Raw genomic sequence first — 24,170 nt, forward strand, 5'->3', positions numbered from 1 at the left:
CGCTCCCGCTCCAAGCTGCCTTCGGGGAAGAACGTCCTCCTGCTGGGTGAGGAAGGCGTCCCGCCCCCCTTCCCCTTGCCCAGCGCACGGGCGTGCTCCCCAGCCCTCTCTGGGGCGTTTGGAGCTCTTCTCGTGTAGTGCCCGGAGGGGGGCGGGTGGTGATGGCAAGGCGCTGGCTCAGCGCCCTCGCTACTTCCCTGGCGTGCTTTCTGGTTCCTTTTGGATGTCCAGTATCTAGGGAGCTTTAGATATGCCTCCCCTCGCGGGCACCTCGCCATAATGCCCTTGCAATCCTTCCCCCCCACCCTAGTCGCTTAGGTAGAGAAGCCTTGGAAGGGTGGTTTTTATTGTCTTTCTGCCCCGATGACTGTTGCCTTCGGGGCTGTGCGGAGGGAGGATTCGCCTTCTCTGAATCCTCCCTCCTTCGCGCAACCAGTGCTGCTTGCTGGTCCCTGTGGTGTGTCACACGAACAGAAAGAAATGCTTCCGTGGCCCGAGTGGATCAATGCCGGCTGCTCCCTGCTGGCCGGAGGGCGGGGCAGGCTCTATGGGCGTGTTGGATGTTCCTGCCCACATGCACCGAGCTTGTCAGCAGCAGGATCAGCCCAAGTTGTGCGGCAGCATCGTTGACTGCCGCTGCCTTTCATTGTGTTCTGTTATCTCCACCCCGTGCGTTAGTCCAGCCTGGCATTTGGCAAGCTTTGGGAGGAACGGGAAGGGACTTTGGTAGGGTGATGATCCCTGTTACATAGTGTTGAGAGAGAGAATGAAAAAAAATTGTGTGTCAAGCAAAATTTAAAAATTCATGGGGGAAGAGGAGAAAAGATGCTGTCAAATGTGTGTGTGTGAGTATATATGTATTATTGCTGTTGTTACTATTAATGAGGCTTTTTTTTTTTTTGCGGAAGGACTGTTAAATATTGTCATGAGCAAGTAGTTTAATGAATCCGAGATTTGTTAACTGGCTGCTTCTTCCCTCATTTGCCAGCATCCCTGTTCCCAGAAAGAGCTGTGTGTTAATATTTGGAAATGGGGTTAAAATTCAGGAAAATTCACGCAGAATCTATGTATACTATGATTCTGTGTAGTCTTGTGTTTTGTATTCTCTTGAGGTTTTTCAAGTTAGGTTTCTTCCTCTATAATCCTAAAGCAATCACTGTGACCCTTTTCTTCCTGTTTTGAAGAGCTGAGTGGTGCTTTAAAACTAACTATGAAGTAGAAAACTGTGCAAGGGTGATAGGATGGTCTAGTGAATCTGTTACAAGTCTTACTACCCTTTAATTTATTGCTTTTTATGTTATGTAAATAAGTAGGATATTGAGATTGGAAATTCTGTTGATACTAAAGAAAGGAAAGATTCTGTAATGATTGACAACTTTTTATGTGATATTTTGAAACTAAATTGAATTATTGTCTGTGATGAAGTTGGAAAATTCTTTTTCAAGCTGTGATCCTTGTCCAGAAGATTACACTCTTCTTTTCTTTCTCTTCATAGTCAGCCAGTCTTTAGTACTTAATAACTGGAGACTGTGCTTCCTTCAGAACTAGCGAGGGCATCGTAGAACGTTTCCAAATGCTTGTTTAGTTTGTGATGCTTAATCTGTCATATAGAAATTTTCTTTTTACCCATTCATGTAGCGCTTATAAAATGACTTAATGTAACACTTTTTTGTTCCTGTTTTTGACTCATGCATTTATTAAAAGATGTACAGATTGTAGAAGACATTCTAGTTCTTTCTTAGGAATTGTGTTTTCTAGAAGGCCATGGTCCAATGGGGAAAAAAAAAAGTTTGGCATGTATTTAGGAAGACTAGCATCAGATTTGATGGCCAGTGAGGACCACGTGGATGTCCTCTGTGGGAATACCTAACCCATCTATCACACTCTGTTCATTTGCAAGTCATGATGCTGCTCCTGAAGGACACTGGCACAGGAAAAGGAGAGGTCTTATGTATTCTGTATTGGACAAGATCCAGTATGTGAAGTTCTGTCTCTTCAGATTCTTGAGCTCTGTGTTTGCAATTTCTCTGTTATCTCACATTTCCTCTATCTTTAAACTTTGTTCCTTTAAATAGTTTTGTACTAGCTTCTCTTGTAAATACAGATCACTTCTTCCTGGTTTCAGTTTCATTGTTCTTTGAATACTTTCAAGCAGGAGTAAAGCTGACCAGGGTCTTGATGGTTTTCACTCATTTTGTCGGAGGCAAATCTTGCAGTATATTGGTTATAACAGTGATATATAATGACAACCAAATGCGGGTTTTCAATACAAATTACATTTTAAAAAAATCCTCTAAGCCTCAAGCCTTCCTCCTCTCCCACCCCTCAGAAAAACCCACAGATAAAACAACCAGAAAACCCACCACGTAGTGTTCTTTTGTTTGTTAGGACAAGTTTTCTAATTTACCTGCAGCATGTATATTTTTCAAACACTACATATACTTGTATGCCTAGTTGTTCTGGGAACCTGGCTATGTCTGGCATGCTAATTCTGCTATTTCAGTATTTATTTTTAGCTACGTTAACATCTCATTTTTGAGAACCTGGAAAGCAATTCAAGACATCACAGAAATATCTAAAGGAAACTGCAATGCCAAATCTGGAAGGTTGATCTCTAGATAAGGCACATAGTTTTGTGAAATGAAGGCTGATATATAATACTGACAAATGCCTACTCAGAATCAACCAAAAAATTAATTAACTTGCAGTTTTACTTCTCCAAAATTTTCACTTACAGATGTTTTTTTCAAAACTATTTTTCTGTGAAGATTTAAACCTTGTTTGGCATCTCATGTAGCGTAAAACCATTTTTCTGTTCTGGTATGAACAAATTATAAAAATGCAAGCTTTCCTAAACTGTTCTGTAAGGCAAACATGCTCTGATTCCTAAGCAGTTCTGTCATAGTACCTCATTTAGCAAACTATACCAGCAGAAGACTAAGATGTCCTTGCTGTCTCAAGGTAATTGAGTGCTTTCAGTGGCATTTCTAGCTACTTTTTGCACATAGCTGAAGGAGTGTATTTGTTGTTGCTGGGTTGTTTTTTTCTTTTATTTTTCTTCTGGACTGTCTCTTCTGCTCACTTGTGTAATAAAGATAGCCAATCAGAGGAGATGCTTTTTGCTGAGTGTGATGAGAAAACTCCTACTTACAACTGGGACCTCTTCTTGTTCATTCCTTTCCTGATATATCTGAACCAGCAAGCTGAATAGAGGGAAAAGCAAAGAAGTTACCATTGCGCAAATGGAATCCATAATGCTATAAAATGTGTCAAGGCTTGGCTTCAGAGACCTGAACTAATCATTTATCGAATAAACTGCAGCATGTATTCAAGCAGTAATGCTCAAAGTTACTCCAGGAGGCACAAGGAAACAGGCTTCCAGCTTGCAAGTGAACTGGGTAGCTGCTTTCTATCTGGCTTTGCGTTTCCTAAGTTCCTCTGTCTCTGAAGCGTAGTAGATTCTTTGTCTGCAATTTTAATGATGTCAAATCACCCAGTGACACACGTACACCTGACTACAAGTGTCTGTACTGAACACTTACGCTTCTGCTGAATCACTAGCATTTTGGCTTTCTTCATGCGTTTTATCCCACTTGATGATAAAGACTGAGTTTACAGGGCAGTGAGTGTTCAACTGCCGTGTGTCCACGTTTTCTCTCTGCCCCAGACATCTCACTTTTCAAGGCCAGGCCTGCTTGTTTGAATCTTTGAGCTCTACTCCTCTCCAGTGGCTGTCAGGATGCTTGAGAAGAAGTTTCCACAGTTTGCAGCTAATTTACAAGTACACTTCTCTGTGTGTACACGTATTGGGAATGGCTGTAACTGTAGAAAATGACACATCTTGAAGAGTAGTTTTAGCTTGCTGCTTCCTTTTAGTGCAACCCATGGAATATAGTGAACTTCAAAATGAAGTTATGATACAGCAAATTTTTGAGTGTATAAAATCAGTATAAAAGCTGTTTACTTAAGTTTATACTTAACACTATAGAAATTACTTTTCCACTTTATTTTTTCATATTCAGATAGCTGAAAGTTTTACTGTGAACACTTCATCATTGCAGCTGATGAAATACTGCTTGTTGATACTGTCCATATTGTTTATCTCAAGTGTTTTGTGATTCTCTAGTATTGCAGAAGTTATGTCAGATACCTTCTTTTCCTCCTCTTCTTGCAACTTCTTCACCTTCTACAAGCACTGAAAGTCTTCCAAATGTAGCTAAGTTTTGTCTCAATCAGCAGAGTTATACTTCTTAAGTGTCAGTTGTTCTGATGGGGCATTGACCTAGATAAAGTTATAATTGTGCTTTGCAGCTACATTTTTTTGGACCTAGGTAGTACTTCTTCATAGTGTCCTTCCTGCTACAATACCTTTTCAAAAAGCCGGAATTATGTGGATGCTGTGTAGTAAAACTTAGCACAGCACAGGAAGTTCTGAAATTCCTGAATTACGTTTATTTTGTCTCTGCTTTCCCAGAGGTGCTGCTGATTACCAGATCTGTCTGTGAAATAGCTCCAAAGTGAAAGGAATTGTGCTTCTGTGTTCTTGGGACAGTTTAGTGGCAGGAGTACCAATAAAGAAGTCCCTTTGATCATAGCACTGGAATACTCTTATTTTGGTAGTGAATTTGGGTAAAATACACTGTTAAAAGGAGAGATATAAGCATTAGAGATGTAAGCTGTTCCTATTCACTATAGAATTCTCTGCAATATTTTGCTTTCTCTGATTGTGGATTTCTTCATGCATAAGTAACGCTGTTTCTACTGTCCCTGTTTCCACAGTCAGGCTGTGAATTCTTTTGGTGCAGGACTTGACAAAAGACATGCTGGAACAATTGTCTACAATCTGCTTTCTATCATGCTGTAATGCAAAAGTGCAGTTAAGTTGCTTCTCAGAAAAGTTATTTAATTTTTCAGTGCCACAAAGATAACAAATGAATCATATGTGAGAGGAAAGACTTACCTGTTGGAGTAAAACAAACTTAAAGGAGAAGGTTTTGTCCGTCAAGTAAATCATAACATAGAGGCAGGTTATTTGAAGACTTGATACGACCTGTGAACTTCCATGGTTTTTTTAGGGATTCTAGAGAAGAATCCCATCAGCATAAATAATTTTTCTTCGCTTCTCTGAAAACAAACTAAATTTGGCTTGCTCTGATTATTTTGGTCGTCTTCTGCAAAAAGCAGTCTTCCAGTTAGTGTAGTATGTGTAAACAAGTCTCTTTCACTAATATGCAGCTGTGGAAAAGGCAATTATTAGCTTGTGAGGAGTATTTTATCTTGCAAATAGCTATAGTGCACACATATGTCATTCTAGTAGGAAGACTGTTGTGTGTCCACTTCACTGTGCTGAGAGTCAGATATTCCACATCTGTAATAGAGATCTCTCTGTGATTCTGAGAAGGCACCTTTGTCCTGTGTGGTGACACAAGTTTGGGTTTCATGACTTTGTTCTATCATATTTAAGTGAGGTGGGATTTTTTCTATTAATAAAAATATTCACTATTTTATGTTAGACATATTTCATATAGTGAATTGTTCTACCCAGAAGCTGTCTCTTGTTTTGTAAAAAGTATAAAGTTAGTTCACAAAAATATGTCGGGGGTGGGTGGAGGGACAGAAGGGGTTAATTAGGACTGTTATCTCTACTTTTGCTTGGCCTTGCTTGGACATTTTTTTTTAGAGATGAGTTGTATAATTCCCTTATCAAGCTGAATTTTAATTGATGGTTTTAAAAAGCAAACTAAAAAATACTCCATTAAGGAACCAGTGGGATTATAGATTACACATAATTAAGTGCATCCAGGGCATTTCAAAGAGCTGTTAAAAAAATAAAATAAAAAATTAGAGCCGCAGATGGAAGGGGGGCAGATAACCAATACAGCTGACAGGAATGAACGATTCACCTCTTGCTTCTTTGCCTTGCCATATTTTAAACACACTTGACACTTTACAGTGGAGAAACAATTTAAATAAAAAGTCAAAACTCATGTCTAACCTCGAGATAATGCATTGTTTGCTCTCCCGTGTACAGACTTCTGTGAGAACTGAGAAGTGTTGTCTTTTAAAGCACGTGAAAGTAGCTAAGTACCTGCCTACCTGCCTTCACGGAAGGCGATTCCTTCACCTCCTTGCTCGTCCTTCCCGGCTCGGGGTGACCATTCTGCTGACTTCTGCGTTGTAGCAGAACATTTAGTGATACTCCATTTTCTCCTCAGTAAACCTACTTTTTGCCTGGAGTAGTGAGAAAGCAGGCTGGGCAGGGTCTTGTATTACGGCTTTCTACGTCTTTTGAGGGCAGCAACAAGGACATCATCAAACCGTTTTGCAGCCAGAATAGCACCTTGGACAGAGAAGCTTCGAGAGCACGACCGCTAGTTTGAGCTCATCGGAGTGAAGTGTAGCGGTGCGTGGGTAAAAATGAAAAGGCTTTTGTGTAGTTGAGTATAAGGCTTCCCGTCTTGTTAACAAGATGGTGAAATACTGCGTGTAAGCAGATTGGTTTGGCTTTGTTTCAGCTGCTTCCTAGCCTGATTTTTCCAGGAAATTAAATCTGTTGTCACTCTTTTACTAGTGTTCAGCTTTGGTGTATAGCACTGCTTGTTAGAAGCATCACTTCTACTTCCTCACTGTAGTAATAATGTGTAAGTGCAGTTTTGATGTAATGGAGAATTTCAGGATTTACTCTGGAAAAGGAGGACCTTTTGTGTTACTTGCAGAAGAAGGACACAATATCTTAAATTTGCAACAAGCTACTTCATTTCTATTCTACCTTGCAATTCTGTATTGAGATCTGTGGTCAAAAATGTTTGGCTCTGTGAGCTTACATACGGAACTCAATTGTTAATTTCATTATTATATGGTTAGATAGGATTTTCCATCTCAAAATTTTGGAGGAAGGAGAAGCAGGATAATAACTTTATGGAGCTGCATGAGGCTTCATTTTCAATACTGCTTCAGTAGCGCTTAAAAAATAATCTATTTCACAATTATGTAATGATGCTTAAGTCAGAAATGAAGCAGCATTACTTCTTCATATACGTTAGAGGTGTCCAGAGACAACCAAAAAAGCTAAATATGCTTAGGGTTTGTAATTTCAAATGCCATATAATGTGTGCTTATATGTCCTTGGTAGTACTTAATGCTAATTGCATTACTGTGCTGTACATTATCCATTGAATCTAAAATGGCTAAAAGACTTATTTCCTCACAAATATTTCCTTCCTGTTTTCTTGGAGAGAAGCTTCTATACTACTAAAGACTGGTGGGATTTGTGGTAACACAAAATTTGCAGTGGTCACAATCTTAAAAGGTATATGCAACATACTAAAAATAGAGAGTAGAGGTAGATGGAATCTCTTGGCATGTTCTCATAGCCAAGGCGGTTGTCTTTTACTAACTTTTTCTGATTAATGTGTGGGCAAAAAGGAGGAAATTTTTATATCATACGAAGGATCTGATTTTACTTTCTGACAGCTTTTTCCATAATAGTGACTCTAATTTGGCTTAAATCTGTTGAGAACTTTGAATCCCTTGTGGACTAGGGCACATTTGTCTAGGCAGCTGTCTCGCACCCTTGCAAGTGAGTCATCCTCTTTGTAGAGTAGTTGGTTTATGCACTGCGAACTTACTTTGGACTTCTTGTCAGTATTGCCTCTAACTCTTTCCTCCACACATCTTTTGGTGTTTCTTATATCATCTACAAACTGTAGTATTCTCTTCATTTACCCAAGTAATTCGTGAAAGTAGTACCAATCTCTTCAAACTTCACTGATGTATCATTCTGGCTTTCTAGTGGATGATGAGCACTGATTCCTGCATGCAAGAACGTGTATGATACAGTTAGGTATGTCGGTGATCCACCTACTGCTCTTGGTGTTTTGAAATGGGTGGATATTAGCTAAGGAGAAGGAAGTAGAGAAACTTCTTCACTGAACAGATTAAATTCAAGTAATTCTCCGATGGAAGGCTGAAATGGCCACTGCATGCATGTGTCCACAGGTACTAATTTTACATTAAATCAACTTGTCTTATGCTGTACTGATAAAATTTCTTTCTCTGTGAGGTCTGAATATAATTACTACAGAAGTTGAGGAGAGAAAATAAAATTCCAGCTCTATTTTGCAATACAATATAAACTTTAAAGAATTGAACTTCAGTTTACCTCAGACATTTGGAAGTACAGGAGGAAAACTATGCAACACATAGCCATAAGTAATGGGCTTGCAGGACATACATTTCAAGTTTGTCTGTATTGTTTAGCAAACAGCAGTTGCATAGATATTAGAATTAGTATGACTATGTTTTAAGTTTAGACTGCCTCAGTATATTTTTGTCATGTTTAGAACATTTCATAAGGCAAATGTTTCTTAAACTTCAGTAACAGCCACTTTTGTTAAGAACTGACAGATGTACTTTGCAGAAGATGCTAAACTTTCCCAAAGCAAACATGTTACAATCTTTATTTTCACCTGTGTGAAACGAACTAGTATGCTAGAGAACTTAGATAGGAGTCAGCTGGTCTGAGAAACTAAGCAAGATATTAAGTACAACCCCTCTTTAAAAGGAATAACAAACTTTTTGTTGTTACCTTCTGAGCCTTCTGCTGGCACAAAGTAATTGAAGGTGCCTATTCAAAAAGGTGAAATAACAGTGAATCATACAGAAATTGTTGGCAAAAGTAATAGCAACTTGAGCAGCAAAACATGTCAGTGCAGCAGCTCTATAAAGTCTTCTCAGTTATTTGTAGATGACAAATTTAAGAAGCTTGGATAAGTACTTGGGTGCAGGCAGAGGATGAATTGTAATTTATCTCCAGTGATGAAGCTTGAAGTCTTCACTTTTTGAGCAAAATTTTAAAAGAATATTCTTACAAGAAGAGGAAAAGTTTGATGTGTGGCTAGAAGATAGCTGTGGTTTCCAATGTTTATTTAAAACTAGTTGTTTTCTTAGGTGCATCTTGATTTTAATATAGTTAAGGAGCTAGCAAACACTTAAATGTTGAAAATTTTTATCTGATACAACTTCATTTTTCACTTCTCTAAATTTAACCAAGTCTTAAACTTCAGTTCTGGTCTTTTTTCCTCTTTCTTTTTAAAATTTCACTTTTTTTAAAAAATGCTTTTTTATTCATTTGAGTAAAATCCCATGAAGTACTTAGAGTAAACAGTCTTAGGGTTTCTTGTAGCTTCTAGCTATTAGTGAAGTATGAAAACAAATCTAAACGTTAAAACATCAAGTGGTAATCTTGGGAATGATGCCTTAGTAAATTCAGAATCAATCTGTCAAAGTGTGATTTTTCTGCTCTTTTCTGTGGCTATATCTATAATCTTTTTAATGTAACAGTAATATTATCTATAAGATCATGGTCAGTTCTGTGTGAAGGGAAAACACCATTATATGTAGCAGTGAAAAAATACTGTCCTTGAACTCTTTTCCTTGTTATGTAGTTAAAGCAAATATTTATACTCTTCCTGTATAAGAGACACTTAGGGGAAAAAAAATGTTCTGTTTAGCTTGAAATTGGTAAGATACTTAGGAACCTGGTTTTAATCTTAATTTTGTAACCTGTGAGTGACTTTCAAGAATCTTTTGATGTCTAGCTGTTACATACCCACTGTACTGCCAGATTAGAGTGGCAGAACCCCATTTCTGTCCAAATTCATGTCGGTTACTCTTTCAAACTGGAAAATGTGCACTTGAAGTTTTCCATCTCTGGGATATATGGTTAGAAATAGAAGTTTTTCAAGAAGAGTCTGGCAGTAGTTGAGGCGTTTACACTGAGTGTGCTGTAAGGTTCTCTGGTTAACTGAGCCGCCTCTCCCTTTGGAGGGGAGTGAACAGATCTGAATTGCAGGCTTGTTGTCACTGTGCGTGTACCCAAATACACGTGTGCTGTAAGGCAATGGGCTTACTGTCGGATACCTCTTTTTAAGGTTTCTTTAGATCTGTAACAGAGACGATTCAAAGAAACCACCCATAAAAGCTAAGGAAACATGTTTGCCTTAGTCTGGTTGTATTCTTCTGGTCCTAAGAGGAACTTACTGTGACTTCAACTCTATTTTAAAAAGACTTTGTTACACTTTGGGTTTAGTTGTACTGAAATTGTTTGAGGTATTTAACTATTCCTTAAGGTATGCTTTTAAAGATGCACATAAGAACCTATTTCAGATAGTTATTGGCATAATTGCATCTATCAATAATTAGAAATAAGACTTGAAGCTGAGGCATGCACTTTGAATAGATTGATAAGTTGGGCAAAGCCCACTATATTTCAAAACTTTAATGAGCTCAGTCATTATATGGTTTCCTTCTTGCCTCAGGTGGTTTTTAATATGGAACTGTGGTTAAAGATTGAGTCATATCTAACTTCTGTCTCTCCAGGTGAAGATGGAGCAGGTAAAACTAGCTTAATAGGAAAAATTCAAGGAATAGAGGAATACAAAAAAGGAAGAGGAATGGAGTATTTGTATTTAAATGTGCATGATGAAGATAGAGATGGTAAGTTTGTATTTCTAATAACATTTTAAACCAATTTGAAAGCATTGTGTCGATAATATGACATTTGGAATGACAGTGAGATTTTTTTTTTTTTTTAAAATATGATTTGCGGGAGTCCAGCTTAGGCCATAAGTGATTTATATAATGAGGAAGTTTCTCAGTGTAATTCATTAGTAACTACCGTGAACGATCACTTAAGTGGTAAAGTAGGAGAGGAACCAGTCAAAAGAAAAGGCTGAAAAGACCAGGGAGGCAGTCTTAGCTGCAACATTCTGCACTCCTCAGGCCTAGAGGAAAAGGTGCCTAGGCTCTTACCTTGCATCTCAATTACTGTAGCAAGTATTTTTTTTTTTTCTGAATGTATAGAGGAACCTTTGACTTGATGGTATCAGAATCTGAAAGACTGTATCATGAGTAGGAGAATGTGCACAATGCTAAAGGCGATTTTAAAAACAGACCAGAACAAAAACCCAAACCACCAACCCAGAAATTTGGAGGAAGGAGAAATAAAGTAGAAGCTGTGTTTCAACTGTCTTGAGTTGGTTTATGGCTTGAAGGTAAAAAAAAAAAAGTGTTTAAGATTCATTCCCTAAATACCTGCAGTTATGGGATATGGATAATTGATGCTTATATGTGGAGAAACAAGGGAAGGAGTATGACCAGGCACTGTAGAGATGCAATGGATTACCTAGAGGCAATACTTAATGGGAATGGGGTGTAAATAACTGGGAAGTGTGAGGGGAAAAATGGGAACTCTTGTCTATACTGTAAGAACAAATACAGATAGAAAGAAAACCCAAAAGAGTTGGAACTTTTTTTTTTTTTGAAATCACCTGCTTTCCTGACTTCCATGTCTGGCTGTTGGTCTCCAAGATGACTTGACCAGGGTTAAGAGGTTTGGGAGTTTAATCTAAATGTCTTCCTTGGAACTTCTGTAACAAGTAATAAAAACTTACTTGAAGGTAAATTGTAATTATATTAAGCTACCTAATCTTGAATCAACAGCTTGTCATTTACTGCAGAAGTGCCTCTGAGAGTATGCTGTTTTGGGGGGAAAAAGCAGTGGCATAGTCTATTTTTATAGTGATTATCCTTTTGCAAATCTGAATAATTTTCTTGCTTGATAAATTCATCTGAATCATTAAAAACTTGCAGTTCTACTTCAGGGTTTTTTGAGGTTTTTTTTGAAGGGCCAAGGTACCTTCTGTTCCTCAAGAGTTACATAGGTATAACTCCTTGTAATTTTGAAGGGGAGACAGCAGTCCTTGAGCGCTGAGCAGGCCAAACACTGAGAAGGGATGGCTGAATTCACCCAATTCCTCTCCTAATTTGCATCTTGGAGAAAACATTTTCCCTCTCTAAAATAGTGAACATTAATTTTGGACATGTTGACTGCTATCTCTGGATTCTCACTTTCAGATAATGTGTTTGAGCTCTTCAGTTGTCAGCTGTTCAACATCAGGGTGTGGAAGAGGAGGAGCTTGCCTTGACAAGCTGCAGTTTACTGTGTTGTTTATGTACATTCAATTGACTGATAAAACATGCCATCTGCTTTCTTGTAATTTATATGTCTACAGAAGATTTAATAGCCATTATGTAGTGGACTGTTTCAAGTAAGTCTCATTAAATGTTTTTGGGTTTTTTTTGTAGACCAAACAAGATGTAATGTGTGGATTTTGGATGGCGACCTGTATCACAAAGGTCTTCTTAAATTTGCGATGGAAGCAAGCTCTCTAAAGGACACTTTAATTATGTTGGTAGTAGACATGTCTAGGCCTTGGACTGCACTGGATTCTTTACAAAAATGGGCAAGTGTTGTAAGAGAACATATTGACAAGTTAAAAATTCCTCCGGAGGAAATGAAAGAAATGGAACAAAAGTGTGAGTATTCTCGAATACGTAGGAATCCATTTAAATCAAATACGCTTAATGCTTTCTGCACCATTTAATCTCTCCATTGCAGTCTCTTCCATTATTTAGAAATGCTATTTAAAATTAGGAGTTATCAAGAAAGTCAGCCTTCAGATGTCTCAAGTAGCTCTATGAAAAATACTAGTATTTCTTTCTAACAAAAGTACCTTAATTTGGGGGTGAAGCTTTCAGAATGAGCACAGCTGGGTTGAATTTACAGTCTTGCTTCTTACAGACTTACCTAGATAAGATTCTACCAAGTGAAAAAAAAACTTCTTAGCTTTCATTTTTTTACTTATAAAGAAAAGAACACCAGTATTTTGCAGGAGTCCCTGAGTTGCCTAACTGAACTCTCAAACATCGTAGCTCTGTATTACTTTTGAGTAGCCACTGTATTTACCTTCGGGCACTAAAAATTGAGTCTTTCCCATTCATCTCTCATTGAATTACTACAAGGAAGAGCATTTGAGAAAGCTGTGTGTGAAGGTCAATTAACAGGATTAAACTTCGTTTGTAAGTCTGAAGGTGCTCTCTGTAACTGGTACGTTCTTAAGCAGCCGACTGCCAGATTGTCGAATAGCTTTTTCAGAAATGTGGGTTGTAGCTGTGCTATGATAAAATAGCCCATAAGGTGACAGTTGTAGATACTCTGGAATGGGGAATGTTCTTTGTCTGTGTATTTTAAGAGGGAGATTCTTCTAAGGGAAGCGTCATCCTTGAGATGATGCTTTCACAACAAGAACTTGTTTAGGAGGGAGGAGCTGAGCTCTTTTGGGTGTGGTTTTTGGTTTGGTTTTTAGGGGATGGTGTTTGTGTGTTGAACACCCCTCCCAAAGAGTTTCAGCATAGGATTTTACTGGATGAAAGTAGGAAGGGCACAAATGTCTCTGTTATCAAAAGTGTGTAGGCTGATAGTTTTGCTCCTTTACTGAGTGAACAAAATTGTTGAAACTGTATAAAATCCAGAAAATTTTATGAAGTGAGTCAAGAAAACCAGCTACTCATTAAAAGTTTCCTCTGCTGTTCTTGTAGCATCTGGTCTAATTCTTACAGATATGGATTGTATGTTGGATATAACAGGAGCCTTGGGCACAATCCAAATATGACTGGAAGCTGTTTTTGTTTTCAGCCTCTTGTGATGTGGCTTCATGCCTTGCTAGGCGGGCTGCAAAAAAAGCAGTGAGGAACCTTGCCTGACTTTTGGCCACATGATCCTGCTTCATTGTTGTGTCAGGCTCGGTGCTCCCGAGAGGCTCCTGTGAGCTCATTTAACTTGCTAACAAGGCTGAAATCTGCTGAGGGTTTGTGTGTGTAGTTTTCTGGAGGTGTGCTGTGTCTTCCAGTTCTAGCAACTTAACTCTCCTCAAAAACAGACCCTGTGGGGGCTAAAACTGGTATGGGAAGGCATTATTGGATACATAGCAATTGTGTGTGAAGAGTTACTGAATTCAGCTGTGTCTAATGAAACCTTATCACAGAATCACAGAATGTTAGGGGCTGGAAGGGACCTCAAAAGTTCATCTAGTCCAGCCCCCCTGCCACTTACGGCCTGGTCATTTTAATTGTGTCTCCAAGGAAAACCTGAGACTGTTCCACAGTCTTTAAGCTGTGATATATGGCATCAGTCCTCCTTTTTGTCATTTTCTGTAACTGTATAAAGATTAGTGTGTTATGAACGTACAGCTGGAATTTAAGGAACTCACTAGAAGATTTATAGTGCTGGAATAGTGCGATTTTTATTTTAGCGTGCAATCCTACAACAGCTAGGATGCTGTGTAGGAAAGACTCTCTTGAGTGGCTGGGTTTAGAACATGCAGCTGAAGTAGCAGCATTCCCTGAATAAAAGCTTGAGTTGACTGTTCAGGTAGAGATGACAATCTGTGCATATGCAGTTTGTCATTGTGAACTCTCAGGTCTGTAGAAAAGCTGAATTATTTCAGTACCCTACAGAAAAAAAAAAGGAAACATTAGGCCAAAATAATTCAAGTCTTGCTCTGTTAATTCAACTTGTGCATTTCTGCATATAAGAGGGCTTCAGTCAGTTTAGTGAAGGTAGGGGTGGATTAACATAAATCAGGACAAGCAGTGACAGCGTACTAGTTAGCTGCTAGTGTGCATGATTCAGCTAAATGGTCTTGCTGCCTGATTTTTTTTTGGCTGAATTGGGATGTGTTACTCATGGAAAAACAATCAGTGCTGGGGTTTGGTAGAATCCTCTCTCCACTGTGTGAAATAAGACATGTGATGTGAAAGTTACAGACATCTTATGCCTAATCCTGCATCCCTGACTGCAGGAATAGTAAGTGACTGTGTAATTAGAGGCTTGAGTGTATGCAATGGAACCTGACAAGACAGTTACACTTGTAACTTCACCTTTTTTCTAATTCTTGTTACATACTCTCCTTGCAGAATGTTTAAGTGGTGTCTGATCTATTGTAAAAGCATACCAAGTATTTATAATATGCTATTAACTAATTATAAAGCTAGTTAATAACTAATGTTTGTGTATTCTATTATTTTTGCTCATTATGACTGTAGATTCACTGTATAAAGAGAGAGAGAAGTGTGGACAAAGGAGTTTTACCTAAAACTTTATATACAGTAGCAGCTAAGTGATATGTGTAAGGCTTAATTCTGCTTATTCTAAAAATCTGTTCTATTAATTTTGCCAAGAAGAACGCAAGGAAACTTGTGTCTTCTAGGAAACATATCTAGCAATGACAGTCGTCGAGTGGTGCCTGGTGGTCTAGTGGTTCCACATGCTAAAATAAAAATGGGTTAATGCTTTTCCTGTCTGGTCATGTTCTTCTGGCTGCTAATGAAGCAGATCTCAGTTCTCTCTCGTGCTGCATAGAGCAAAGAAATAGTCAGCACTCAATGCATGCACAGGTATTTCTTCAACATAAAGAAGCAGAAGTAACATACAGTCAGCAGTGCTAGAGATCAATGGCAGTGGAAATCATGTTGAAATACTAAAGTAGCTGATCTTTTAATATAACTTTTTTTACTTTCAGTGGTAAGAGACTTCCAGGAATATATAGAACCAGGCGAGGATTTTCCAGCTTCTCCACAGAGAAGAAATACTTCATTACAGGAAGACAAAGATGACAGTGTGATTTTACCCCTGGGTGCAGATACACTAACATGTAACTTAGGCATTCCAGTAGTAGTAGTTTGTACAAAGGTTTGTTTAACGTTTTAGGTTGTTTACATATTTTTTTTAAGTAACTCTGTTCATTGTGGATTTGGGGTGGGAAGCACATGGTTCTTAAGTCATTCTGAATACCCTGCATAAGATTTCTTTTAAAATGTTTATTGTTGAAGGTTGGTTATCTGCTGGAAGCTGTCGTTGCATGTTATTTTGGGATTGATTTTCTCAAGGAATTGAGAAATTGCTCAGACTTGGCTTTGCTCACACAAGTGAGCTAGTCAGTAAGCAATAAAAATTCTCCTTCATCTCCTTATTCTGCAGATAGTGTTTTAGTAGGGTTTTTAAATATTTCTGATGCTTTTTCTGGAGATTAATATCCGAGGGTTCTAGTTAGTAAAGTACTGCTCTGTTAACTTTCCTAGGTTCTTACTGTGTTTCTGCTGAACTGTTGCGGTTTCTGTTAGATAGGTTACCATATTTTCAGTCTAAAGAAAAAATGCCGTGGGTCTGGTGGCTGGTTGTTGGATTTTGTTGGTTCCCTGCCCCCCCAGCTCTTCAGTTCTCATTGGCATTAAGCATACTGCATCTGCAGCCTCTGCTGGCACACGCTGAAAGAATAAACCTTTTGATGTACTTGCTTTTCCTTCACTGGAAGGCTAGTCCACTCATTTGAAAAGCACCTTTTTTTCCTCACCTGCTAGTTCTCTGGTATTCTTCTCCCCACTGTCCCCTTCCCTCTTTTTTCTCTTTTTTTTCCCCTGCTTCCACATTTCTTGCTTTTTGCCTCCTTTTGCAAAGGGATAGTTAGTAACTGGATAAAAAAAATGCTATGTCCTGTAATACCACAGTGTGTAAAATTTCTTCCTAATATGTCATCTAAATTAGCCCTCTTCCAGTTTAAAACCATTACCCCTTGTCCTATCACTTTACTCTCTGTTAAAGAGTTCCTCCCATTCTTTCCTGTAGGCCCCTATTTCAGCAGATAACTGGAAGTGGTATATTAATTTTGTGTTTATTTTGACAGTGTGATGCCATCAGTGTTCTGGAAAAAGAGCACGACTACAGAGATGAACACTTCGACTTCATTCAGTCACATATCAGACGGTTTTGCTTACAATGTATCCTTTAAAATGTCATAAAGATAATTAATGCAAAGGTTTGAGTCATTATCATGACATGCTTAAAAGGATATTTGCATCTGTAGCAAAGTAGGATACAACTTCTTTACTGCAGCTTGGCAGTCTGCTTCAGCTGCCCCTACAGGCAATGTTGAATTAAACTTCTCTTTTTATTTTTTGAGCTGCAAGAACCTAGCATGTCCCCTTACCCTGAATTTGCTTACCTTCATTTCCATATTTAGGGTCAGTTTGCAAATCAGCACATCTTAGCTAACAAGCTCCTTAAAATATTAACAACAAGATAATTCATTTAAGTGTGATCTTGCTTCAGATGCATATAAGATGTGTTATTATTTTTGACCCAAATATGAAATCTCTTTAGTCTTCAGTAATTCCACAGGATGAGGTGATGAGGGGAGGAAAGAAGTGTGAATTGGTGTAGAAAAGATCCACTGGCTTCTGTTGTGTTGGTACAGAAACAATGCATAAGAGGTTGCTGTGCTATTATTATTTTAAACTACTTTTTTTTTTAAAGCAGTGTATAAAATACTGTTTAGTGTTGTTTAGTCAGCTAGACATGCTGAGATACAGATTTTTTTTTTTTTTTTAGATGCCAGTAACATGCCGATTGTCATCATTTGTGCTGTGGTAAAGGGAAATTTAAATACTGTTGGAGAGACAGTAGTCAACAGATGGAAGAAAAATAGTTCAAGAACCTGAGAAGAAAGATGGCACTTCCTTCAAAAGTCTTCCAAGATGTAATTTTTCAAAATGGAATTAAGGATAATTGTAATGTCTTGTCAATGGAGGAAGAATACAAAAGATAGGTAGAAATTAGTCTCTGTGAATTGAACTTGGAATTCTAGTCTAAACTTCACTGAATGGGAATCGGATCCCATTATGTAACTTTCTTCTAGAATTTGAATGGCATGCATGTAGGAATAAATTAGTGGGTTTGGCATTTTTTATAATCCCAAAGTAATAATTACTCAGAACTTCCTGGGCTGCTTTTATTAATCCTGTGCATAAGCAGTGCTAATTAGATAGTGAAACATGCTGGAACACTCAGCACTTTCCTGGTCTTTTAAGTAATTGATCCACAGCACAACTTGTTCGCCTTCAGTTTCGTTTGCAAGCAGATCACTGTATAATGTGAGGACCTGTTCCCCTGATTTAAAAACCCAAGTAGGGAAAAGAAAGGTCTGTGGCATTTTTGAAGCTAGCAGCGTTAATGCTGTAGTGGCTGTGTTGAAGGATGGGATCATGACAAGATACAAGGATTATGGCATGAAAAATTTTGTGCCCTAAAAGCAGAGAACAGTTTTGAAGTCATCATAGTATTGTGGGCTTTGAAAGTGAGAAGAGCCTGTACTTTACTCTACAAGCAATAGCTGAGTTGGCCTAAAACAAATGCAGAAAGATGTAAATTAATAAATAGCTTATGTAAAAATCAAGTGTCGCAAGCTGTTTGACCCATTTGATTTTGTTTTCCCCTCTGAATTCTACCCAGTGGGTAACCTTTAAACTAACAAAAAAAGGGTCACTTTAGTATCTCTTACTAACCACTAAACTGAGTTTTCTTTAACAAGTTTATTCAGATGGGGCAGCACTTATTTACACTTCAGTAAAGGAGAACAAAAACATTGATTTAGTGTATAAATATATAGTTCAGAAGTTGTATGGATTTCCTTTCAATGTTGCAGCTGTTGTTGTGGAAAAAGATGCAGTATTTATGTAAGTTATCTACGTTATTATGTGTATATGACTACAAAATGTATTTGTGTGAGACAGTAAAACAGCATTTAAAGCCCTTTTTTGTTTATGCTTTTTTTTTTTTTAAAGTTCTACTTAACATTCTCGTGAGTTGGAGTTTCGTGAGAGCCAGTGGATTGAAATTAGAAATACTCACTGCCCCAAAGAGAAATGTCAAACCCAGAGATTTTGCTCTTCTCTGTTGTGGTCAACCAATCTCTAACTAGTTGTACTAACAAATAAGTAGCTTACACAGGAGAACAGGAGCTATGACAACTTTCCTGGCTTTCAGTTTTCTGCAGTTCAGGATTTCATACCAGAATAACCTGAAATAAAGGTTTATTTGGCTTTAAATTCTACTGTTCTCTAGTCCTGCAGGTTGGGATAATGACAAGAAGATAGGAATATTGCATGAGAACTTTCAGACACTAAAAGCAGAAGACAGTTTTGAAGATATCATAACAAAACCACCAGTCAGAAAGGTAATTTGAGATGTTTTGGCATTCAACTTCTTATCTATTTATTTACCTTTTTACTGAACACTTGAATGAGCTTTTTAATAGGCCCTTCTACAAGTACTTCTAGAGACTTAGGCCTGCCAGGTCAAAGGAGTTAATCATACTTATATTTCACTTCTAAGCAGCTTAAATGGAATCATAAGGTAGCAATCTTTAGATATAGAAAAGGTGGCCTGCAGTCAACATAGCATTTTACACATTTAGTTCATTATTGAATGGTTTGGTTGTATTTACCAGCAGATATGAAAGAAAATGCATTTCTTTCTTGTAGTCAAAATGATGTTAATGATTTTGTATTGCAGTTTGTTCATGAAAAAGAAATTGTAGCGGAAGATGACCAAGTGTTTCTTATGAAGCAGCAGGTAACATGCAGACAGTGTTTCATTTAATAACATTCTCAGTACAAATTTAGGTTTCTTAGTCGCTGTGATATCTATAACACTACATGGGTTTGTTTGTTTTTTGCAGTCACAGCTGGCGAAACAACCACCTACTGCTACAGGAAGACCAGTGGTTAGTAATGAAAATTTAAAATGTCATCACATGAAAATTATTCACTTCACGTATTTAGAGGGTTGCTTGTTGCAATTGCACTATCAAATACTCTTTGATCTATTTTTTTTTAAACTACTTAGTACTTAAAATCTACATTGTGTAATGCTCTAAAATTGTGACACTTCACAGCCAGTCGCTACAACTTATATTGGCAACAAGGGCTAAACGCCTTGGCTTTATTCTTCCTATGTTAGAATGCACCTAAGCAGTTAGTTGACTCTCCCCTTTCTGTCCCAAGAGTGTGCCAGGGAGCAAATTATGTTTGCTAATTGCCTTGGTGAGTTCTATATCCTAAATTTGGCGCTGTCTCTGTAGGAATATTAAGACTGCCATAAAATTAAGGTCAAATGAGAACTATGGTGTCATCTACCTGTAAAATACAAATAAAATTACTAAAAAGTAACACAAGATTAATGAGGAGCATGTGATCATATAAAGTAGCTTTGCATTTTTAGATGAACTGCAAACAGGACTTTTTATCCTTGAAGTAATGAATGAATCATGCTTTTTCTCCTGGGCTGTGTTTAATTCTTTCCACAGTGTCAGTGGTATGTGTTGTTTTTCCAAGAAATTTGATGTAGTTCCTCTATGATCTAATCAGTGCAGTTTTCGTTATGGTCAGAGGTGCTACTGAGTGACAGATTGGGTTTTCAGGTTTCTCATGGGGACAAAATGAAAAGCTTCTCTAGTGCTTTAGTTGCACTCAAGTCTAATATTTTTAAGAATAAAAACTTATGTGTAATCAGCAAAACCTAATCCTGTGTCATTTCAAGTTGCATGGGATACTACATTATTTAAAATTGAAAAAATACTAATAGCTGTTACACTGCATGACTTAATTCTGTAGATTGACCAGTTTAGCTTTGGAATTATTTCTTTTATTTTGCATAGGATGCCTCTCCAAGAGTTCCTGGTGGATCTCCTAGGACACCAAATAGATCCGTCACATCAAACGTTGCCAGTGTTACACCCATCCCTACTGGGTCAAAAAAAATTGATCCCAATATGAAAGGTACCTTTTCTTATGAGGGCAAAAATGCAGCTAGAGAAGTACGCTGCTTTGCCTGCTTTCTTTAATACGCTTATTTAGATTGATTAACACACTAAATCGGTATTTACTTAGAAAATCAGGTTTGTTTTGGGTGTGTGTTTTGATTTTTTTATTTATTTATTTTTTATATTTTCCTCCTTCTTGTAGCTGGAGCTACTAGTGAAGGGGTCCTGGCTAACTTCTTCAATAGTCTCCTGAGCAAGAAAACTGGTTCCCCTGGTGGTCCTGGTGGTGTTGGTGGCAGTCCAGGAGGAGGTGGCACTGGAGGTGCTGGCAGCAACTTACCGCCGTCAGCGAAAAAGTCAGGTATGGTTAATGGTAAAAGATCGGTTCAGTCTAAATTGTGCGTGGCGGATCCTTCCTATTAGTATAGTTTATTGGAAGTATGAACGCCACTATATTTCACTAAATGTTTTATTGGATATGGTTTTTGCTGTTTTCACAAGAGTTTAGTATTGCCTTTTTATGGCTTTCAAAGGAACAAAGAAAAACGTTTCATGTGGCTGTTTAAGCATGAATGGTGTCCACAAGTTCTTGATTTTTTCCTTTGTTCTCCTCCATCCCAATAAAATGGCTCATGCTATAAGCCACTTTTAATATTATTCAGATATATTAGGAATTAATTTCAAGTCTATTTTTAACAATACCAGCAGTGTTAAAATATCTCTAAACTTTCTTTTGGTAGCCATCTGGCTCTGATGTGATGAAGACTTTGAGTTCAGTGACAGCCTATAAAAATCCTTACACATCTTTTTGTTGATAGCCTTTTTTTATATGATGTGATTAATAATGAGTATTAATCTAAAAATGTCTAATAGTGACTGCTCTAAAGCTAGATGCAAGACCACTCTGGTGCTTTTTCCTATGCCAAATTAAAATGTTTCAGTATTGCTTAAGAACATACCTATAGAGATATCTTCCCTCCAGTTTCCCCAGAGGTTAGTAACACTGTGCTTAGGTGCTGCTGTTTCAATGGCACTTGACATTAGTAGTCACTTTCATGTAGTAAGAGAAAAAAAACACTTTGCCCTAATGCTTTTTGTAGAGCAACACTGAAATTTTTTTTATATGTCTGCACTCTTTTCTTTCTTTTTTTTTTTTTTGATGCAAAGCTCACTTGGCTGAGCACAGTTTAAGGGTACTTCCTAATCTGCTGCAGGCAAAGGCAGCAGTGTAGTTTGCACAGCATTTGGGAGATTGTTGCAGTGAGTGCAGCTGACACAATATGAGGTGAAGAGAGCAACCACTGACAAATTCTGTGGGGAGTGGTCAGCAGTGAATTTGGACAATGCCAGGCAGATAGAGGCAGTGTTCCAGAAAAGAGTTTTGTCTGGGGCTGTGGCAGAAATTTCAAGAACAGAATTAAACTATTAAGGAGCAAAAATGTTCTTAGAAATTTCCTCATATACAATACATCAAGGTTTCGGGTGTAGTCAGTTTAACATTGCAAAGAACTAGCTTTTCAAGGAATTGATATAAATAGAAATAAGTTTGGCTTAGAAGTGGCCTCTTAACTTTCTCAATATTTGCTGTCTTGTGTTATCGATGATGCTCACTCTTCAAATGTCAAAATTGGTTGTTAAGTCAGTAGTTTGGGATTTGAGAATTACTCTTCCCCTCAGCAGCTGTGAGAAATTCCTCTGCTTATTAGTTGGAATATTAGTTGACTTGATTCTGATACAGTATTAGCTTTTGTAAATAATCTGAAGAAGCACAGAAGAACTGAAGCACACTACATCTGGCAAAAAGGAGCTTTGTGGATGGAACCTGTTAATTTCATCGTCGGAAAGGATGCTGGGACACTGCTAAAACTACATGGGTGGCAGAGTTTTCCTTTACAGCCTGAGATACTGCGCACACTTGTCACAGGGTTAGACTCCAATATTCTTTTCCCATATTGTTTTCTCCAGTCTTGTCATAGAACATGGCAGGTTAGTAAACCTGCATTGGGGGAGTAAGAGTAAAATGTTGGGGGAGAGGAAAACAGTGGTTCGTAGACTTGGATCAGGTCTAAGTGTGATTGCACAAATGTTTGTCCTTTCCAGGTTAGGGAGCAGGTGAGCAGGTGAGGAGAGAAAGGGACCTGCCACCTGCAGGTCTGCGTGTACCCATGAGCAGCCATGGCAGGGTTACGCTGACCAAAGATGCAGAGCTGAGGTCACAGCTCTGTGTGAAACCCCTGACATTCAGAATTATTTGAGATATGTATGATGCAGGAAACTGTGTAGAAGTCTTAATAGACATTTCTGTATTTTATACTTAACATTAACTCTTCACATGCTGACAATTAATATATAATTATGGACGTTTCTTTGAGAAATGGGAAATAGAGAGGGATGGGACTTCCTCGCTACTGTTTCCTTTCTGTTGCTTTTGCGGTTTGGTCTTCTGCCTTTACTCCGCACCTGAAGTGTGCAGTAATAATTTTTGTCTGATATGAGAATTAAAAATACTGTAGGCTTTCCCCAAACTGTTTTCATAAACACAACTGAATAATATGCTTTTTTTTTTTCCTAGGTCAGAAGCCAGTTTTAACAGATGTTCAGGCAGAATTGGACAGAATTTCACGAAAACCTGAAATGGTCTCTCCTACAACACCTACATCTCCCGCAGAAGGTGAAGCATCTTGAAGACACCAAATAAAACCAATTGTTCAGTTTTCTGGGATAATTCAAACTTGCCTCTGCCTCTTCCTTCAGTGACTGGAACTAAAGAACTGAAATATCTTTCAGAACACAAACAGTTGATGTCTGTCTTTCTTTCATATGTGTTGCCCAACTTTACAAAAGGGAGCTGTACAGATGGAAAACGGTTATCACGTCATGTGGGAGTGCTATTCACACTGCAAGAATAGTAATTTTTTTTTCCTGGGTTTTGTTGAAAAGTTGGTGTAATTCTGTAAAATTGCAAGTATGTCCACTTAAGTGATAGGGATTGCTTAGAGCAGGAAAACTGATACACACCACAGGCACTTAATTTATATTGATTTCCCAACATGTTAGGCAAGTTGAATAGTATCTTAAGTACATTAACCTCTACAGGAGAGAACGACTCCTAGATTTTGGAAGAGAAGATTAATTGCACAAAGCTGTAACAACAACAACAAACTCCAATTATACTTGAACACTTCAGCTGGAATATGGTTAAAAAGATCTCTTTGATCTCCACTGAGATCTACAATGCATTCAAAAACCCAAGCAAAAATTCATTCCAGATATAAGACTAAATTAGTGACCAGGGTGGGTTTTTTTGTTTTTCTCTTTAATTAATTTCAGACACTGAATAAAAGATGTATAAAGAAAAGAGCAGAGGTTAAATGTACAGATTATCAGTATCCAGATTTGTCTCTATATATATGGCTCAGCCTTAAGGTTCCCCACTGTTTCCCACTTCCCACATTAGTTATGGATTAAAATTGGTCATCGAAACTGTAACCAGATAATAAAGTATTCTCTGCATTCAAATTTAAATAACTTCCACTGAAGCCATGGTGTTTTTGTTTGTTAAACCTAAGGCTGTGGTGTAAAACATCTTACAACATGCTTTTATATTTTATGTCTCAGCGGATAATATTGCTGGTAGATATTTAAACTTCCTTAAAATGTTGTTTCTGGAGG

The 24,170-nt window shown here is 37.9% G+C and overlaps 1 protein-coding gene across 1 annotated transcript; it reads left to right on the plus strand.

Annotated features, from left to right (window-relative positions):
• Positions 1-3: 3 nt before the first annotated feature.
• On the plus strand, positions 4-24,032 carry DYNC1LI1 (dynein, cytoplasmic 1, light intermediate chain 1; the record flags this gene model as incomplete). The annotated part of the gene is made up of 12 exons (XM_009865611.1): positions 4-46; positions 10,381-10,497; positions 12,148-12,378; positions 15,423-15,592; positions 16,584-16,677; positions 18,276-18,411; positions 18,800-18,911; positions 19,250-19,309; positions 19,416-19,460; positions 20,394-20,514; positions 20,701-20,859; positions 23,071-24,032. Coding segments are annotated over 12 exons (1,401 nt in total), but the record flags the coding sequence as incomplete, so codon positions are not given.
• Between the last annotated feature and the right edge of the window lie 138 nt (positions 24,033-24,170).

This window comes from Apaloderma vittatum, unplaced genomic scaffold (genome assembly GCF_000703405.1).
Source record: "Apaloderma vittatum isolate BGI_N311 unplaced genomic scaffold, ASM70340v1 scaffold39022, whole genome shotgun sequence".
NCBI classification, from domain to species: Eukaryota; Metazoa; Chordata; class Aves; order Trogoniformes; family Trogonidae; genus Apaloderma; species Apaloderma vittatum.